The sequence below is a fragment of the Pelophylax lessonae genome (genome assembly GCF_965119305.1).
Source record: "Pelophylax lessonae genome assembly, chromosome: 4".
NCBI lineage: Eukaryota > Metazoa > Chordata > Amphibia > Anura > Ranidae > Pelophylax > Pelophylax lessonae.
In genome coordinates, this window is record NC_138771.1 from 56,964,894 (window position 1) to 56,984,484 (window position 19,591).

General features: G+C 45.5%; 1 protein-coding gene across 1 annotated transcript in view; it reads left to right on the forward strand.

Annotated features, from left to right (window-relative positions):
* ANPEP (alanyl aminopeptidase, membrane) overlaps positions 1-19,591 on the forward strand; it is a 147,391-nt gene that overhangs the window by 21,117 nt on the left and 106,683 nt on the right. The window contains exons 3-4 of the mRNA XM_082253221.1: positions 2,547-2,689; positions 10,809-10,933. Of these exons, the coding sequence (XP_082109347.1) occupies positions 2,547-2,689; positions 10,809-10,933 (268 nt within the window). The remainder of the gene's footprint in view (positions 1-2,546; positions 2,690-10,808; positions 10,934-19,591) is intronic.

Here is a 19,591-nt window from a genome sequence, read left to right on the forward strand (position 1 = left end):
GCCTATTTGCATTTAGTAAATCAACCCCTTTAGGCAGATCATAGATTATGTGGGGAAATAAATTAGGCAGAAAGGAAAATCACTTGGTTCCCCCATCAACACAGTCATTGTTGTCACCTACCCCAGAGCCATTGTGTTCTCCCGGCGAGGGGGCAGGGAGTCGTCCCTGCCGGGAGAGCACATTGATTACTGCTAGTGGCTATAGCCACTGGCAATAATCTCATCCTGAAAATCCGACATGCTGGTTGTACTCAGGTTAATGGATTGACTTGAGAACAATCAGCCTGCCTATAAATTGATTGAATTTCGATCCATCTTTGGAAAGCTTTCTTAAAAAAAAAAGCAAATAAAAAAATAATATAGCGTATACAATTGCGACACAAGTCATATTGTAATTGAATGTTATCAAAAATGAACAAAAATGTCATTTTTGGTGACATACTCACAAAGGGAAATGACATCTAAAGAGATGCAGACCCTGACACTTTCCTAATTAGAACCCTGCAGCATCTAATTTATAATTATAAAATCACTCCCATTCGCATTCATTTTGCACATGGAGACAGACAAACAGAACGTCAAAAGGTAGGACAAAGTTTGTTACAATCCCTGCAATGTACATAGATCTCCCAGAGGGGATTTTTTTTTTTCTTAACAGAATTGTAGTTATTCTTTAAGGATTGGTAAAATGCAATATATCGCATTTTTTGTTTTTGGGTTTTATACCGTCTTGTTCAAAAGTTTTCATTTTAAAAACATACTGCAGTGAAAAGAAAATTAGATGGAGCAGAATGGAAAATTTTTCTCAAGCAAATTTTTAAGAGTGATTGTGGTTTTAATTCCAGAAAGTCCATTCATTACAAAATTAAATGTTAAAAGAAAATACAATTTTGAAATGCTGTGTAATGACATTTAATAACATGATTCTAAAGGAATGTGTTTTCTAAATAAAAAACATGTTTTACTTACCTGCTCTGTGTAATGGTTTTGCACAGAGGAGCCCCGATCCTCCTATACTGGGGTCCCCTGCTAGCTCTCTTGGCTCCTGCCCCCTGCTGAGTGCCCCCCATAGCAAAGTACTTGCTATGGGGGTACTCGTGTGGGCAATGCACACACAGCGCATGGCTTGGCCCCGCCTCACCCCAGCTCTCTGCCTACTGGCTGTGATTGACAGTATCAGGAGCCAATGACCAGAGAGGAGAGAGCGGAGAGAGCCTTTGCTCTTGGGCACAGCACTGGATCGAAATCAGGCTCTGGTAAGAATAAAGGGGGGAGGGGAGCTGCACACAGAAGGTTTTTACCTTAACCACTTCCTGACCACCCGCCGCCTTTTTACTGTGGCAGGGGGCTCTCCTGCGCAAACCAACGTAGACCTACGTCGGTCGCGCGCGGGAAGCCAGGGGGCGAGCGCGCCCCGCTGGCGGCATGCTCCAGCCTCCATTCGGCAGCGGTGAAGCTGATGCACGGGGCAGGCGGCTCCGATTGCTGCCTGACATCCGCGATCGCTCCCCGCTAAGAGAGAAGGACGGTCGGCTGTTGTAAAGACGGCCGACCGTTCTTCCCCCTGAAATGATCACAGAGCTCATGTGATCCTTCTATATAGGATCACATGTCTCTATGGCCATCTCAGAAGCCACACCCCCCACAGTTAGAATCACTCCCCTAGGCTCACATTTAACCCATTGATCACCAATAGGGTTAACCCCCTTCCCTGCCAGTGTCATTATCACAGTAACAGTGCATATTTTTAGCACCGATTACTGTAGTAATGTCACTGGTACCCCCCAAAAGTGTCAAATATGTCAGTTAGGGGTCCGATCTGTCTGCAGTCCCGCAAAAAATCGCAGATCGCCGCCATTACTGGTAAAAAAAAAACAATACAAATTACATAAATCTTTCCCGTAGTTAGTAGATGCGATAACTGTGCAAAAATACACTTATTGCAATTTTTTTTACCAAAAATATGTAGCAGAAAACAAATTGGCCTAAAATGTTAAAACATTTTGATTTTTAATTTTTTTTTTTGGTGAATGTCATATAGCAGAATGTGAAAAATATCGTTTTTTTTTTTTTCAGAATTGTCGCTCTCTTTTTGTTTATAGCGCAAAAAAAAAAATTGCAATCAAATATCACCAAAAGAGAGCTTTATTTGTGGGGGAAAAAAGGACATAATTTTTTTTTGGGTACAGCGTCGCACAACCGCGCAATTGTTCGTTAAATTAACGCAGTGCCGAATTGCAAAATAGGGCCTGGTCATTAAGGGGGCAAATCCTTCCGGTCTTAAAGTGGTTAATGCAGAGAATGGCATTAAGGTAAAAAAAACCCCTTTAAGTGACCAAATGTGCAGATCATTTTTGTACGATAGTTAGTTAGAAATCTTCCAGTGTATGGCCAGCAAAATAGATACTTATGTTTCCAGCGCAGACACAGGAAAAGCAATGCTAATCCAGATGATGATTCTGTATGACTGTAAACATACAACTGAACCAGAGCATTAGAGTCAATTGTTTTCATAGTATTTGGTTTCCATCTTTTTTTGTTACCAGAATCATCGCCACCACCCAAATGCAAGCACCCGACGCAAGGAAGGCATTCCCATGCTTTGATGAGCCAGCAATGAAAGCAACTTTCAGCATCACCCTCAGATATAAACCCAACTATGTGGCGCTCTCCAATATGAATTCTATCAGTAAGTCACAGACTATTTCACTGTTTTGTGCACTAGAATACAAATTTAAAATAGGCACTAAACTGGACCCAGCATCAGATACAGGCATACCCCGTTTTACGTACACTCACTTTATGTACACTCGCGAGCATGGACACAGCTTGGACAGCTTGACATGGCACAGCTGCTGGTTTTTAACATTTGCGCCTACAGGAAATCTTGGCCAGCTTGACATGGCACTGCTTCAGAACCATAAGTGACAGGGACACCAAACTCGGGAAGCACTGAGAGGGGACCCAGGACTACAACATATATTTTGTGGCTGGCCAGCTTGCCTAGGTAATCTACCATGTCATAGTCCTGGGTCCCCTTAAAGTGCTCTCCAAGTTTGGTGTCTCTGTCACTTATGGTTTGGGAGCAGTGCCATGTCAAGCTGGCCAAGATTTCCTATAGAGCTAGTGTATTTACAGTGCCTTGCGAAAGTATTCGGCCCCCTTGAACTTTGCAACCTTTTGCCATATTTCAGGCTTCAAACATAAAGATATAAAACTGTAATTTTTTGTGAAGAATCAAGAACAAGTGGGACACAATCATTTATTGGATATTTCAAACTTTGTTAACAAATAAAAAAAATGAAAAATTGGGCGTGCAAAATTATTCAGCCCCTTTACTTTCAGTGCAGCAAACTCTCTCCAGAAGTTCAGTGAGGATCTCTGAATGATCCAATGTTGACCTAAATGACTAATGATGATAAATAGAATCCACCTGTGTGTAATTAAGTCTCCGTATAAATGCACCTGCACTGTGATAGTCTCAGAGGTCAGTTTAAAGCGCAGAGAGCATCATGAAGAACAAGGAACACACCAGGCAGGTCCGAGATACTGTTGTGGAGAAGTTTAAAGCCGGATTTGGATACAAAAAGATTTCACAAGCTTTAAACATCCCAAGGAGCACTGTGCAAGCGATAATATTGAAATGGAAGGAGTATCAGACCACTGCAAATCTACAAAGACCTGCCCATCCCTCTAAACTTTCAGCTCATACAAGGAGAAGACTGATCAGAGATGCAGCCAAGAGGCCCATGATCACTCTGGATGAACTGCAGAGATCTACAGCTGAGGTGGGAGACTCTGTCCATAGGACAACAATCAGTCGTATACTGCACAAATCTGGCCTTTATGGAAGAGTGGCAAGAAGAAAGCCATTTCTTAAAGATATCCATAAAAAGTGTCGTTTAAAGAGGTTGTAAATCCGTAACATTTTTTTATTTTTTTTTTGCAACCTGAAAGGGAAACACATAATGAGCTAGTATGCACCGCATACCAGCTCATTATGAAATACTTACCTTAGAACAAGCCCCCGCCCGCTTACCTGTATGATGGGTGACATGTCCAGTCGCCTGTCTTCCAGGATCGCGGCATCCGGCTATCTGATTGGCCGGAGCCGCGGTGACGTCACTCCCGCGCGCGGGAGCCGACGGTCACGGCACGAGACTCTGAAGGAACGGCAGCCTTGTCATAAGCTTACCTATAGGTACAAGTTACAGAGGAGGGTTTACTTCCTCTTTAAAGTTTGCCACCTAGGAGACACACCAAACATGTGGAAGAAGGTGCTCTGGTCAGATGAAACCAAAATCGAACTTTTTGGCAACAATGCAAAACGTTATGTTTGGCGTAAAAGCAACACAGCTCATCACCCTGAACACACCATCCCCACTGTCAAACATGGTGGTGGCAGCATCATGGTTTAGGCCTGCTTTTCTTTAGCAGGGACAGGGAAGATGGTTAAAATTGATGGGAAGATGGATGGAGCCAAATACAGGACCATTCTGGAAGAAAACCTGATGGAGTCTGCAAAAGACCTGAGACTGGGACGGAGATTTGTCTTCCAACAAGACAATGATCCAAAACATAAAGCAAAATCTACAATGGAATGGTTCACAAATAAACATATCCAGGTGTTAGAATGGCCAAGTCAAAGTCCAGACCTGAATCCAATTGAGAATCTGTGGAAAGAATTGAAAACTGCTGCTCACAAACGCTCTCCATCCAACCTCACTGAGCTCGAGCTGTTTTGCAAGGAGGAATGGGCAAAAATGTCAGTCTCTCGATGTGCAAAACTGATAGAGACATACCCCAAGCGACTTACAGCTGTAATCGCAGCAAAAGGTGGCACTACAAAGTATTAACTAATTTTGCACGCCCAATTTTTCAGTTTTTTATTTGTTAAAAAAGTTTGAAATAACCAATAAATTTCGTTCCACTTCATGATTGTGTCCCACTTGTTGTTACACAACCCCACAAATAAACAGTCTAGGGGTGTTGGCTTTTTTGTTGTTTATTTGTGATTGGGATAGGAGAAGGGAATAGTGGAAACCCAGGTGAGCCGCAGAAGTGCACCCCTCCCGCACCTTGTAATAACAACCGTGTGGCTGCTCAGCCGCATCGGGTGTGATTATATGAAATCCGACCCTCGGCTCTAAAAAACAACGTTTTTTTGTGGGGGTACTTGTGCTGGCTCGCTCCCGAGACCTACTATTTGCGTCTATTGACAGAGACAGGGGGACTTAACCCCCCCCCCCCTGTTTGCTCATCACTGACTTTGATTGACAGCAGCCAGAGCCAATGGCTCACATTGCCTCAGCAAAGCCAGAGAGACCAGGAAGCAAGGGGAGAGAAGAGCTGCAGACGTTCACAGCACTGGATCAAATGAGGGCTCAGGTACGTAAAACAGAGAGCGAGGGGGGGGATACTGATGCCTAAACATTTTTTACCTTAATGCAAGGAATGCATTAAAGTAAAAAAGTTTTAGACCTTAGAACCACTTTAAAGGGCAGCTCTACTAAGCTGTATACAATAGAAAGTGTGCATGCTGTGTAATATGACTCATATACAATGTTTGCTATTTAAAGTTGGGCAGGACAATCTTCAGTTCCTTCTACACTTTTGTTCAATAACGCCCATATATATCTATGGCTCTAGCATGGGCAGAGAAAGTTAAAGGAAGCCATAACAGAAACATATGTGGGGTGTTACTTTAACCACCTCACTACTCGGTGGCGGTGCTGGGACAATGTCATCTAGCACCCAGGGTGCATACCACAGCTTTCACAAAGTGTGAGCATCATGTGTCAGAAAAAAAAAAAGAAAAATTGGACACTAATCTGCACCCTAAAGCATAAAATCCTGCTTCTCCCAGTACAAATCCCCAAAAAGTCCAGCACAAATTTCCCCTCCTAGCACAATCTCTCCCCCCAACCCCACCAGTACATATCCTTTTCCCCTCATTCCCTCTCCCAGCACAACCTACCCAAATCACCCCTCCTAGCACAAATTCCTTTTTCAAGCCAAAATTCTCCCCAAACAAAAATCCCCCCTTTTCACAGTACCAATACCCCTCTTATGAAATCCCCCTTGTAGGCAGGTGTATTCTACTTTCTCCTTTGCAGTTGGTGAGCTGCATTGCAGAGGGAGAGGAAGTCAAGAGGTACTTGGCTCCTCTATGGTTTCCTGGGTCACTGGGGGAGCTATCCCATTGGATTATTGCAAGGCTGCTTTGAGGGGACAAATTGGAATGCACTCTGTGAGCCACATGGAAGGGACATTTATGGATTTACTGAGTGCATAACACAAATCTATATTGCTTTCTGCCTACCAGAGAGCAGGATCTGTGAGTTAGGTCTGCTCATGGTGCTCAGTGTGTGATTCATCTGGTCTAGAGAGTGTTTCACACTGGTCCAATGGGGAGGTACATTGGACAGTGGAGGAAATCTGACCAATGGGTATACAGGCTTTGATACAGCCCCAGTGAGTGGCACAGATTGATTGTCTCAGTGAATTCTGGGGTATGGTATAAAAGCCAAGAGCACATGTGCTGCAAGGTCTTTGGCTGGTGAGCAGAGTCCCAGAGGAAGGGTGGGGGCTGCCTTCTCCTCTGTAGCAGTAGCACGCGGTCACAGGCAGTCGGCCTGGGGACCAGGAAGGAAGGAGCTGAACCCAGAAGTCCATGAGAGCTGACTGGAGGGGTAGAGGCACTGGAGACCCTCGAAAAACAGTATCGTGAGTACAGGGGAATCGTGTCCTGACCTGAGAGGGGCCACCCCGGTGTAGGATAGTAAGAGGATAGGTGTCAGCAGGTCAAGTGAAAGGGGGGTACTAGGTGCATATCCCGAAGATAATTCATCCTAACAAGTAATCCTAAATTCATCTAAATGGCAAGGTGAATCAGCAGCCTGGCTGCATCTTCAGACAGGAGTCCTCATCTTTTTTGAATAGTTCAAGTTGGAGTATCCAACTCTTCCCTTGTCCTATCCCTAATTTAAATAAAACCACAAAAACAACTACATCCCCTAGACTGTTCATTGGCTGAGCCAGAGAGTAAAAAGTTAAATTGTGCATGCTGTAGTTGCTATCGGTATCCCAGGGGGAACCCAAGGTGAATAATCCAGCAGTACTACAGGGGGGCAGTGCTATATATAGTAGAAAAAGTTGAGACAAGCTCCCTCCACTCCTCATACTAGTTGTCCTTCCTCCTTTAGTATGCATTCTGCTTCCCCCTATTAGATACTTTCACCAGTTGTTCTTTTTATGAGAAAAACTCCATTTCCCCTTCATGAAAACTACATCAATGTCTTGTAAAGAGGATCAGGTGGGTAGACAGTTGAGAAGACTTAAGGCAAGAAATATAGCAGGCCCTGATGGCGTTAACCCCAGGGTGCTTAAGGACTGTGCAGACCAGCTGGTGGGTGTCCTTTAATGGGTCTTCAACCTGAGCCTGAGTCCACAAAAGGTCCCTGAAGTTACCGTGTCCTTGTGGCTCCAAGGATTACAGACCAGTGGCTTTGATCTCCCACATCACGAAGACCATGGAGAGACTTGTTTTACATCAGTTTTACAACATGGATTGTACACATTTAGTCCCTTCGCAGTTTGCCTAACAGCCAAGACTGGGAGATGAGGATGCTAAGTTGTATGTAGACAACTGGATAAGCCAGTGAGCACTGTGATGGTAATGTTTTTTTTAATAGTCCAGTGCTTTTGATACCATCAGGCTGGCTAACCTGACTGGGAGACCACAGTATGTGCGTTTCCAAGACTGCGTGTTGGATAGGGGGGTAAGCAATATTGGGGCTTCACAGGGGACAATTCTCTCTCCCTTCATATTTATTATCGATACCACTGTATTCAGCTTCCAGACAGAGTCTTGACATCTTCAGAAGTTTTCTGATGACTCTGCAGTAGTGAGATGTATCAGGGATGGGGAGGACACTAAGTATAGGACTGTGATGGAGAACTTTGTTACATGGTGTGAGGATAATCATCTGTATTTATATGTGACTAAAACAAAGGAGCTGGTTGTAAATTTTAGGAGGAAGGCACCGGTGACCCCCATCTCTATCCGAGGTTTCATGTAAGTATCTGGGGGTGCACATAGGAAATAAGCTGGACTGGAGCAAGAACACTAAAGGGCTCTATAGGAAGGGCCAGAGCTGCCTCAATTTTTGGAGGAGACTGAGGTCTTTTAACATTTTCCGGACAATGCTGAAGATGTTTTATGAGTCTGTCGTGGACAGTGCTCTCCTGTATGCGGTTGCATGCCGAGGAAGCAGTCTTAAGCCTAGAACACACGCAACGATTATCGGCCGACCGGTCGTCCGTCTTTTGTCCAGAGTGGTGTTTTGTTGGTTGGAATGTGCCTAGACTGCACATGAATTTTCTCGCCCGACAAAATTCTACTTCAGAAGTGATGTCATGTGTTGGTTTGCTTTCTTTGTGTTCTTTCTTCTCTGATCATACCCGGTCTTGATCATAAGATTTTTCCCTGTCGAAATCTGTACTGACTGCACGAACATCGGCCGTGTTTTGACGGCGGACAAAACTTTTATAGCCTGCACACCAGATTTTTTTTGGCCGAAAAGTCGGAGTCGGGTTGTCGGAAGCATCATACTAACAAAATCAAGGGTGGGGGATACTGCGCTTCTGGGATGTTACTGATAAATCTACTATAAATATGCTTAAGTTAGAGTGTATAAAACCGTGAATAGGGTAAAAGATAAATACGTGTTCAAGCGGTTAAAAAATATATAGATAATAAATAGATCAAGTGTAAGAAATGTCCATCCTTCAATCACATATGTGTAAACAGTATATCACATTAAAAATACAATCAAAGTGCTCAAAAATACAGATGTTCTAAAAAATCTACATAAGGTGGAGAAAAATATATATAAATAAATAAATATGCAACACCGCTTAAAGTGCCTAAAATGCAATAAGTGACAGGTAAAGTGCTGGGTGCATCCACTGGTGCATAAATAAATATAGTAAATAACTAAAGTGTCCTCTGTGCTCCAAACAATTAGGGAGATTTGGGTAACAAGTCCAAGAATTGTGTATCCAGGTGAGATAATTCCAAAGGTGATACTCCTTTACCTAACACCGTGCTTAGGGGTGGGGTGCTTCTCCTAAACCCCTCTAAGTGTGCTAGCCGCTCACCTCAAGGTCTAAGAATATAGGCCTTAACCGATATCCAGGGGGCTCCTCTCCAGTGCACTCGAGCCTCTTTAATTTGAGATCCGTTGGGGACCGCTGGGGACCTGGAGAGGGATAGGGAGCCAGCCCACACAACAGGCCCTATTGGGAAGCAGAGCAGGATTGGAGAGGAGCCCCCTGGATATCGGTTAAGGCCTATATTCTTAGACCTTGAGGTGAGCAGCTAGCACACTTAGAGGGGTTTAGGAGAAGCACCCCACCCCTAAGCACGGTGTTAGGTAAAGGAGTATCACCTTTGGAATTATCTCACCTGGATACACAATTCTTGGACTTTTAACCCAAATCTCCCTAATTGTTTGGAGCACAGAGGACACTTTAGGACACTTTAGCACCCAGCACTTTACCTGTCACTTATTGTATTTTAGGCACTTTAAGCGGTGTTGCATATTTATTTATTTATATATATTTTTCTCCACCTTATGTAGATTTTTTAGAACATCTGTATTTTTGAGCACTTTGATTGTATTTTTAATGTGATATACTGTTTACACATATGTGATTGAAGGATGGACATTTCTTACACTTGATCTATTTATTATCTATATATTTTTTAACCGCTTGAACACGTATTTATCTTTTACCCTATTCACGGTTTTATACACTCTAACTTAAGCATATTTATAGTAGATTTATCAGTAACATCCCAGAAGCGCAGTATCCCCCACCCTTGATTTAGTCTGACACTGCATGGTTACCAGTCTCGGTACTTGCAGCATCTGGGATTAGCCTCTTTTGGTCTTTGAGCAGTGTCTTCCCCAGACAGCGCAGGACTCACTATACACATCTCCTTATCATACTAACAAGCCGAAAATCGGCAGATCAGTCGTCGGACGAAAATTCCCTGACGATTTTCGACGCGTGTGTAAAAGGCTTTAGGGTAGCCAACACTAACATACTCAAAAAACTGATCTGCTAGGCCAGTGATGTTGTTGGATTGGAGTTGAATTCTTTAACAACAGTGTTGGAGAGGAGAATGTTGTCCAAGGTACGTTCAACCTTGGACAACTCCTCCCACCCACTCCACAATACACTGGTCAGTCACGCAGGGATCCTCAAACTACGGCCCTCCAGCTGTTGTGGAACTACACATCCCATGAGGCATTGTAAAACTCTGACATTCACAGACATGACTAGGCATGATGGGAATTGTAGTTCCTGAACAGCTGGAGGGCCATAGCTTGAAGACCCTTAGTCTAAGGAGTACCTTCAGAGATAGATTGTTACAACCATGAGGCACCACAGACTGACAAAGGAAATAATTTTTGCCTGTGGCCATCAAATTATTTATTCTTCTCTGTGAGTGCTGGATGTGAGGATTTAATCTAGTTTATGATCCAGTTTTTTATGTGATATTTAGTAGTGAGGTTTTCAAGTAATGTTTGATTATTGCTTCCATTAGGTATACAGGAACTTGTGAAAAGAATAAAAAGATTTCATATACAACTATGAGAACTGCTTTAACCTATAACAATCAAAGAGATTTTGATTTATGTCCTTCATTCAGTAGAGTGACACTTCTATCTACAAAATGATTTCTTTCGATTTAACATTACCAATAACTGTTTTTTGGTCAAATTATTGGCTTCTAGGTGTTACTGATGAAATATGGGAAGGACAGCAATGGCAGGTCACAGCATTCAATAAAACTTCAAAAATGTCCACTTACCTAGTGGCCTTCATAGTCTCAGAGTTCAGATCAGTTGGTGATGACAAGGTGAGTGCCCTTATCTTTTAAAACCTATGAGACAGGGCTCAGATCAGACACTCTGCAATTTACATAGAGTATACACTTGTAAACTAATGATTGGTGATTTAATGGCTTCAGCACTTTTTCAGACACTGGCCCAGAACAAGTCCACAGTACAAGACAGCCATAGTGAAGTAAGAACTCCTGATCTACACACTTGTTCTGCATCAGTGACTTAGAAAATACTGAAACCTTTGATTCAGCAGAACAGACAGACAACAGTTGCAGAACAAGAGGTCAGCTAAGGTAAACTTCATAAATTGCTCAATGCATGTATCCTTTAAAGCAAAACTATAATGTTTTTGGTCAGTCTATTCAATTTTTTATGCTTATAAAGCATAACTGTAAACAGATCTTTTGCATAATTTCTCATTATTTGTAATAAAAATGTATTTTACAAATAAACACTTAATGAAGTAGACAAAGAGTAGGGGAGTATGTTTTTCTTCCCCCTTTATCAGTCATTCACTTGTGTGCATTGCGAATAAAGATTAAAAGAAGTAAAAAAGTAGATTACAGGCTATTCACAGCATAGTGGTAAAATGACTCAGTACTAGGGTTGAGCGGACACCTAGATGTCCGTGTTCGACGGGTTCGGCCGAACTTTAAAAAAAAGTCCGGGTCCGTGTCCCAGACTTTTACCGAACTTTTCCCGGACACCGAACCCCATTGAAGTCAATGGGGACCCGAACTTTAAGGCACTAAAATGGCTCTAAAACACCAAAGGAAAGGGCTAGAGTGCTGCAAATGGCAGCAAAACGTAATTAAGAGCATGGCAAGTGCTCTGCAAACAAATGTGGATAGGGAAATAACTTAAAACAACAAAAAAAAACAGAAAAATAAAACAATGTTCTTCTTCATCTCTGAAGGACGAGGCCCATATGGAGTAGGAGGGAGGTTGAGGTGGTGGTGGATGTGGCAGTGACATAGGCATGCGCACAGGGTGTGCCGGGTGTGCCTGGGCACACCCTAATCACCTAGGGCACATAGCATTGCCAGTGAGGAGATGGGAAAGATCTCCCTCGGACCTGCTCTGCTCTATTTCTCTTTGCCTACAGGTACATGGCCCCGATACAATACTCTCCCTGCTGGCAAACACATGCATGTGTATTTCAACTTTGGGGTGCACACCTTAATGCAATAGGCTGCGCACACCTATGGGCGGTGTAGGTGGAAGCGGCGGTGGAGGAGGACCAGGGCCGGATTAAGAGCATCATGGGCTTGGTGCTGAGGATTTTGAAGGGCCTTAAGGGCCGTGCCTTGCCATGCACCCAGAGGAGGAAGGGTGCAGCCATGCATGCCTAATTCAACATGGGATGCTGTCTCTGAAGCCCATAAACACATCCATGCATCGGCAACTGTCCCTCCTTGTCCGGCCTTCGCGCTGTGTGGGGAGGTTATGAGGGTGCTGCCTGGGGAAGCGAGCATAGAAGCCAGACTTCTGTGTTTACAAGTGACAGAAGAGCGGTAACAGTGAATATGGCCAACCCGGGGCCTATATAAAAGGTAGGGGCCTGGAGCTGCAGCTCCAATAGCCCCTACGTTAATCTGGCCCTGAGGAGGAGGACGAGGTAGCCAACACTGCTTCTTTTCACAAATTTTAAATGAGGGTACACCCCAAAAGAGTGAGAAAGAGCAAAAATGGAACAATGGGTGGGTAAGGTCGGTATCCATTGCTATTCTGCATAAGGTACGGAAAAGTCCCGTGGGATCCATGCCTGGTTCATTTTAATGAACGTGAGCTTGTCCACATTGTCTCTGGACAGGCGGCTGCGCTTGTCTGTTATAACGCCCCCAGCCGTGCTAAATACCCGTTCAGATAATACACTGGCTGCAGGGCACGCCAGCACCTCCAAGGCGTAAAGGGCAAGCTCAGGCCATGTGCCCAATTTGGAGACCCAGAAGTTGAAGGGGGCAGACCCCTCATTCACTACATGTAGGCGTGTGCACACATACTGCTCCACCATGTTGGTAAAATGCTGCCTCCTGCTAAGACGTTCCATCTGAGCTGCTGGTGCTGCTGTTTGTTGTGGCGTGCTGACAAAGCTTTTCCACATTTCGGCCATGCTAACCCTGCCTTCTGAGGTGCTGGCGGTGCCCTGGTTGCGTTGGCGACCTCCTCCTCCTCCTCCTCTGCCTTGTGCTTCCACTGCGGCCCCGCTGTCAGATGGGAATGCCAGCAGCATGGCGTCTACCAGCGTGCGCTTGTACTCGCGCATCTTGCGATCGCGCTCCAGTGAGTGAATTAAGGACGGTACGTTGTCCTTGTAACGGGGATCCAGCAGCGTGGCCACCCAGTAATCAGCACAAGTTAGAATGTGGGCAACTCGGCGGTCATTGTGGAGACACTGCAGCATGTAATCGCTCATGTGTGCCAGGCTGCCCAGAGGCAACGAAAGGCTGTCCTCTGTGGGAGGTGTATCGTCCGTGTCCTCTGTATCCCCCCAGCCACGCACCAGTGATGGCCATGAGCTGGCCTGGGTGCCACCCTGCTGTGAACATGGTTCCATCTCCTCCTCCAGCTCCTCCTCATCCTCCTCATCCTCCAGAACTGTGCCCCTGCTGGACAATTGTGTCCCTGGCGTTTGTGTGTGCAGGAACCCACCCTCGGAGACCCTTGCGAATGACTGCCCTGAAAGCCTTGGAAATGTTACCTCTTCATCCTCCTCCTCCTCCTCATCCTGTGCCACATCCTCTTCCATCATCGCCCGAATTGTTTTTTCAAGGAGGCATAGAAGTGGGATATTTAAGCTGAGAACAGGGTCATTGCCACTGGCCATGTTGGTGGAGTACTCAAAACAGCGCAACAAGGCACACAGGTCTCGCATGGAGGCCCAGTTATTGGTGGTGAAGTGGTGCTGTTCCGCAGAGCGACTCACGCGTGCGTGCTGCAGCTGAAACTCCACTATGGCCTGCTGCTGCTCGCACAGTCTTTCCAGCATGTGCAAGGTGGAGTTCCACCTTGTGGGCACGTCACATATGAGGCGGTGAGCGGGAAGGCCGAAGTTTCGCTGCAGCGCTGCCAGGCGAGCAGCAGCAGGGTGAGAACGCCGAAAGTGCGCACAAACGGCCCGCACTTTCTGCAGCAGCTCTGACATATCGGGGTAGTTTTTAAGGAACCTCTGCACCACCAAATTCAGCAAATGCGCCAGGCAAGGGATGTGCGTCAAACCGGCTAGGCCCAGAGCTGCTATGAGATTTCGCCCGTTATCGCACACCACCAGGCCGGGCTTGAGGCTCGCTGGCAGCAACCACTCATTTGTCTGCTGTTCCATGCTCCTCCACAACTCCTGCGCGGTGTGTGGTTTGTCCCCCAAACAGGCAAGTTGTAAAACTGCCTGCTGTCGTTTACCCCTGGCCGTGCTGAAGTTGGTGGTGAAGGTGTTACGCTGTCCAGATGAGGAGGCGGTAGAGGATGAGGAAGCGGAGTAGGAGGAGTTAGGAACAGGAGGCAAACTGAAGCGCCCTGCAATCCTCGGTGGTGGAAGGACATGCGCCAAATTGCTATCCGCCTCAGGCCCATCCACCACTGCATTTACCCAGTGTGCCGTTAGGGAGATATAACGCCCCTGACCGTGCTTACTGGTCCACGTATCGGTAGTTAGGTGGCCCTTGGCACAGATGGCGTTGCGCAGTGCACACCTGATTTTTTCCCCCACTTGGTTGTGCAGGGAAGGGATGGCTTGCCTGGAAAAGTAGTGGCGGCTGGGCACGACGTACTGTGGGACAGCCACCGACATAAGGTTTTTAAAACTGTGCGTCTCCACCAGACGGAATGAAAGCATTTCAAAGGCCAATAATTTTGAAATGCTGGCATTCAGGGCCAGGGATCGCGGGTGGGTAGGGGGGTACTTCCTCTTCCTCTCAAGTGTTTGGGAGATGGAAAGCTGAACGCTTCCACGGGACATTGTGGAGATGGTTGTTGGTGACCCAGGTGGTGGTGTTGCTGACAGATCGTCTGTTTGCGGGGTGGCAGGTGCCGGTATCACTACAGATGTGGCTGGAGCGGCCGAGACTGCAGCAGAAGAGGAAGCAGGATGAGCCAGAGACGTTTCTTGGTTTTGAAGGTGTGTACTCCACTGCAGCTCGTGCTTTGCACTTAGATGCCTGATCATGCAGGTTGTGCTCAGGTTGAGAAGGTTTATGCCTCGCTTCAAGCTCTTATTGCACAGGGTGCAAACCACTCGTGTCCTGTCATCAGCACATTTTCTAAAGAACTTCCACGCTAGAGAACTCCTTTGAGCTGACTTTGGTGCGCTCGTTCCCTTGCTGTGTTGGGCAGTAGCGGGCGTAGTGTCTAGGGCACGGCCGCTCCGCTTCTGCACCCTGCTCCCTCTTCTGCTGTGCTGGTGGCTCTGTGCGACCACCGCCTCTTCCTCCAAACTACTCAGGTCACCTGCATGACGTTCATTCCATGTGGGGTCGAGGACCTCATCGTCCTCCACATCATCTTCCACCCAGTCTTCACCCCTGCCCTCCTTGTCGGTCTCCACAATGCTGAACGCCGCAGCAGTTGGCACCTGCGTTTCGTCATCATCGGAGACGTGCTGCGATGATCCTTGCATGTACTCATCTTGAGAAATAAGTGGTTGGGCATCGCTGCACTCAATCTCTTCCACTTCTGGGGCAGGGCTAGGTGGATGGCCCTGGGAAACCCTGCTGACAGAGTCATCAAAAAGAAGAAGAGACTGCTGTATGGCTTGGGGCTCAGACTGCTTGCCTGATTTGCAAGGGGGTGAGGTGAAAGACGGTTGGACATCGGCTGCAGGTGCCAACTGTGACCTTTCTGCAGTAGACTGGGTGGGAGACAATGTGAAGGAACTGGAGGCACTGTCAGCAGCAAACCAATCTACTATCGCCTCCACTTGTTCTGGCCTCATCACTTCTAGGGGCGTATGATGCCCTACCAAATACTGATGCAGGTTCTGTCGCCTACTCACACTTGAGGAAGGTGTTTCACTTGTGCGTGTAGCTGGCACAGATCGACCACGTCCTCTCCTTGCAACAGGAGCTCTACCAGCAGCACCACGACCCAGGCCATGGCCCTTATTTCACGGTCTCCTCATATTTCTGTAATTTAAGATCTTGCCCTAGAAAGGTTTTTATTGAATAGCGGAATAGGAAATATGATCCAAAAAAGTGTATGTATCTCGCACGTACAAAACCACACTAGGCCCCAATTACTATTGTTTCTACCCCTAAAAGGATGGATGAGGAGTAGGAGGAGTATGGAACAGACAGCACCCTCAAATCTTCAGAAGTATGAGATGAACCTCAAAAACTTGGAAAGGTGGATCTCACACGTACCGACACAGACTATCCCACAATTCAATTGATCCTCAAAGGTTTTTATTGAATAGCGGAATAGGAAATATGATCAAAAAAAGTGTATGTATCTCGCACGTACACCACCACACTAGGCCCCAATTACTATTGTTTGTACCCCTAAAAGGATGGATGAGCAGTAGGAGGAGGAGTATGGAACAGGCAGCACCCTCAAATCTTCAGAAGTATGAGATGAACCCCAAAAACTTGGAAAGGTGGATCTCACACGTACCGACACAGACTATCACGCAATTTAATTGATCCCCAAAGGTTTTAATTGAATAGCGGAATAGAAAATATGATCAAAAAGAAAGTGTATGTATCTCACACGTACACCACCACACTAGGCCCCAATTACTATTGTTTGTACCCCTAAAAGGATGGTTGAGCAGTAGGAGGAGGAGTATGGAACAGGCAGCACCCTCAAATCTTCAGAAGTATGAGATGAACCCCAAAAACTTGGAAAGATGGATCTCACACGTACCGACACAGACTATCACGCAATTTAATTGATCCCCAAAGGTTTTAATTGAATAGCGGAATAGAAAATATGATCAAAAAGAAAGTGTATGTATCTCACACGTACACCACCACACTAGGCCCCAATTACTATTGTTTGTACCCCTAAAAGGATGGTTGAGCAGTAGGAGGAGGAGTATGGAACAGGCAGCACCCTCAAATCTTCAGAAGTATGAGATGAACCCCAAAAACTTGGAAAGGTGGATCTCACACGTACCGACACAGACTATCACGCAATTTAATTGATCCCCAAAGGTTTTAATTGAATAGCGGAATAGAAAATATGATCAAAAAGAAAGTGTATGTATCTCACACGTACACCACCACACTAGGCCCCAATTACTATTGTTTGTACCCCTAAAAGGATGGTTGAGCAGTAGGAGGAGGAGTATGGAACAGGCAGCACCCTCAAATTTTCAGAAGTATGAGATGAACCCCAAAAACTTGGAAAGGTGGATCTCACACGTACCGACACAGACTATCACGCAATTTAATTGATCCCCAAAGGTTTTAATTGAATAGCGGAATAGAAAATATGATCAAAAAGAAAGTGTATGTATCTCACACGTACACCACCACACTAGGCCCCAATTACTATTGTTTGTACCCCTAAAAGGATGGTTGAGCAGTAGGAGGAGGAGTATGGAACAGGCAGCACCCTCAAATCTTCAGAAGTATGAGATGAACCCCAAAAACTTGGAAAGGTGGATCTCACATGTACCGACACAGACTATCACGCAATTTAATTGATCCCCAAAGGATTTAATTGAATAGCGGAATAGAAAATATGATCAAAAAGAAAGTGTATGTATCTCACACGTACACCACCACACTAGGCCCCAATTACTATTGTTTGTACCCCTAAAAGGATGGTTGAGCAGTAGGAGGAGGAGTATGGAACAGGCAGCACCCTCAAATCTTCAGAAGTATGAGATGAACCCCAAAAACTTGGAAAGGTGGATCTCACACGTACCGACACAGACTATCACGCAATTTAATTGATCCCCAAAGGTTTTAATTGAATAGCGGAATAGAAAATATGATCAAAAAGAAAGTGTATGTATCTCACACGTACACCACCACACTAGGCCCCAATTACTATTGTTTGTACCCCTAAAAGGATGGTTGAGCAGTAGGAGGAGGAGTATGGAACAGGCAGCACCCTCAAATCTTCAGAAGTATGAGATGAACCCCAAAAACTTGGAAAGGTGGATCTCACACGTACCGACACAGACTATCACGCAATTTAATTGATCCCCAAAGGATTTAATTGAATAGCGGAATAGAAAATATGATCAAAAAGAAAGTGTATGTATCTCACACGTACACCACCACACTAGGCCCCAATTACTATTGTTTGTACCCCTAAAAGGATGGTTGAGCAGTAGGAGGAGAAGTATGGAACAGGCAGCACCCTCAAATGTTCAGAAGTATGAGATTGTGTTCACTGCACCCCACAAAGATTGTGTTCACTGCACCTCAAAAAGGATTTTGTTCACTGCACCCCACAAAGATTGTGTTCACTGCACCCTAAAAGGATTTTGTTCACTGCACCCCAAAAAGATTGTGTTCACTGTACCCCTTAAAGATTGTGTTCACTGCACCCCTCAAAGATTCTGTTCCCTGTACCCCACAAAGATTGTGTTCACTGCACCCCACAAAGGATTTTGTTCACTGCACCCCAAAAAGATTGTGTTCACTGCACCCCAAAAAGGATGTTGTTCACTGCACCCCAAAAAGGATTTTGTTCACTGCACCCCAAAAAGATTGTGTTCACTGCACCCCACAAAGATTGTGTTCACTGCACCCCACAAAGGATTTTGTTCACTGCACCCCAAAAAGATTGTGTTCACTGTACCCCCCAAAGATTGTGTTCACTGCACCCCACAAAGGATTTTGTTCACTGCACCCCAAAAAGATTGTGTTCACTGTACCCCCCAAAGATTGTGTTCACTGCACCCCACAAAGATTCTGTTCACTGTACCCCACAAAGATTGTGTTCACTGCACCCCACAAAGGATTTTGTTCACTGCACCCCAAAAAGATTGTGTTCACTGCACCCCAAAAAGGATGTTGTTCACTGCACCCCAAAAAGGATTTTGTTCACTGCACCCCAAAAAGATTGTGTTCACTGCACCCCACAAAGATTGTGTTCACTGCACCCCACAAAGGATTTTGTTCACTGCACCCCAAAAAGATTGTGTTCACTGTACCCCCCAAAGATTGTGTTCACTGCACCCCACAAAGGATTTTGTTTACTGCACCCCAAAAAGATTGTGTTCACTGTACCCCCCAAAGATTGTGTTCACTGCACCCCACAAAGATTCTGTTCACTGTACCCCACAAAGATTGTGTTCACTGCACCCCACAAAGGATTTTGTTCACTGCACCCCAAAAAGATTGTGTTCACTGCACCCCAAAAAGGATGTTGTTCACTACACCCCAAAAAGGATTTTGTTCACTGCACCCCAAAAAGATTGTGTTCACTGCACCCCACAAAGATTGTGTTCACTGCACCCCACAAAGGATTTTGTTCACTGCACCCCAAAAAGATTGTGTTCACTGCACCCCACAAAGATTGTGTTCACTGCACCCCACAAAGGATTTTGTTCACTGCACCCCAAAAAGATTGTGTTCACTGTACCCCCCAAAGATTGTGTTCACTGCACCCCACAAAGGATTTTGTTTACTGCACCCCAAAAAGATTGTGTTCACTGTACCCCCCAAAGATTGTGTTCACTGCACCCCACAAAGATTCTGTTCACTGTACCCCACAAAGAT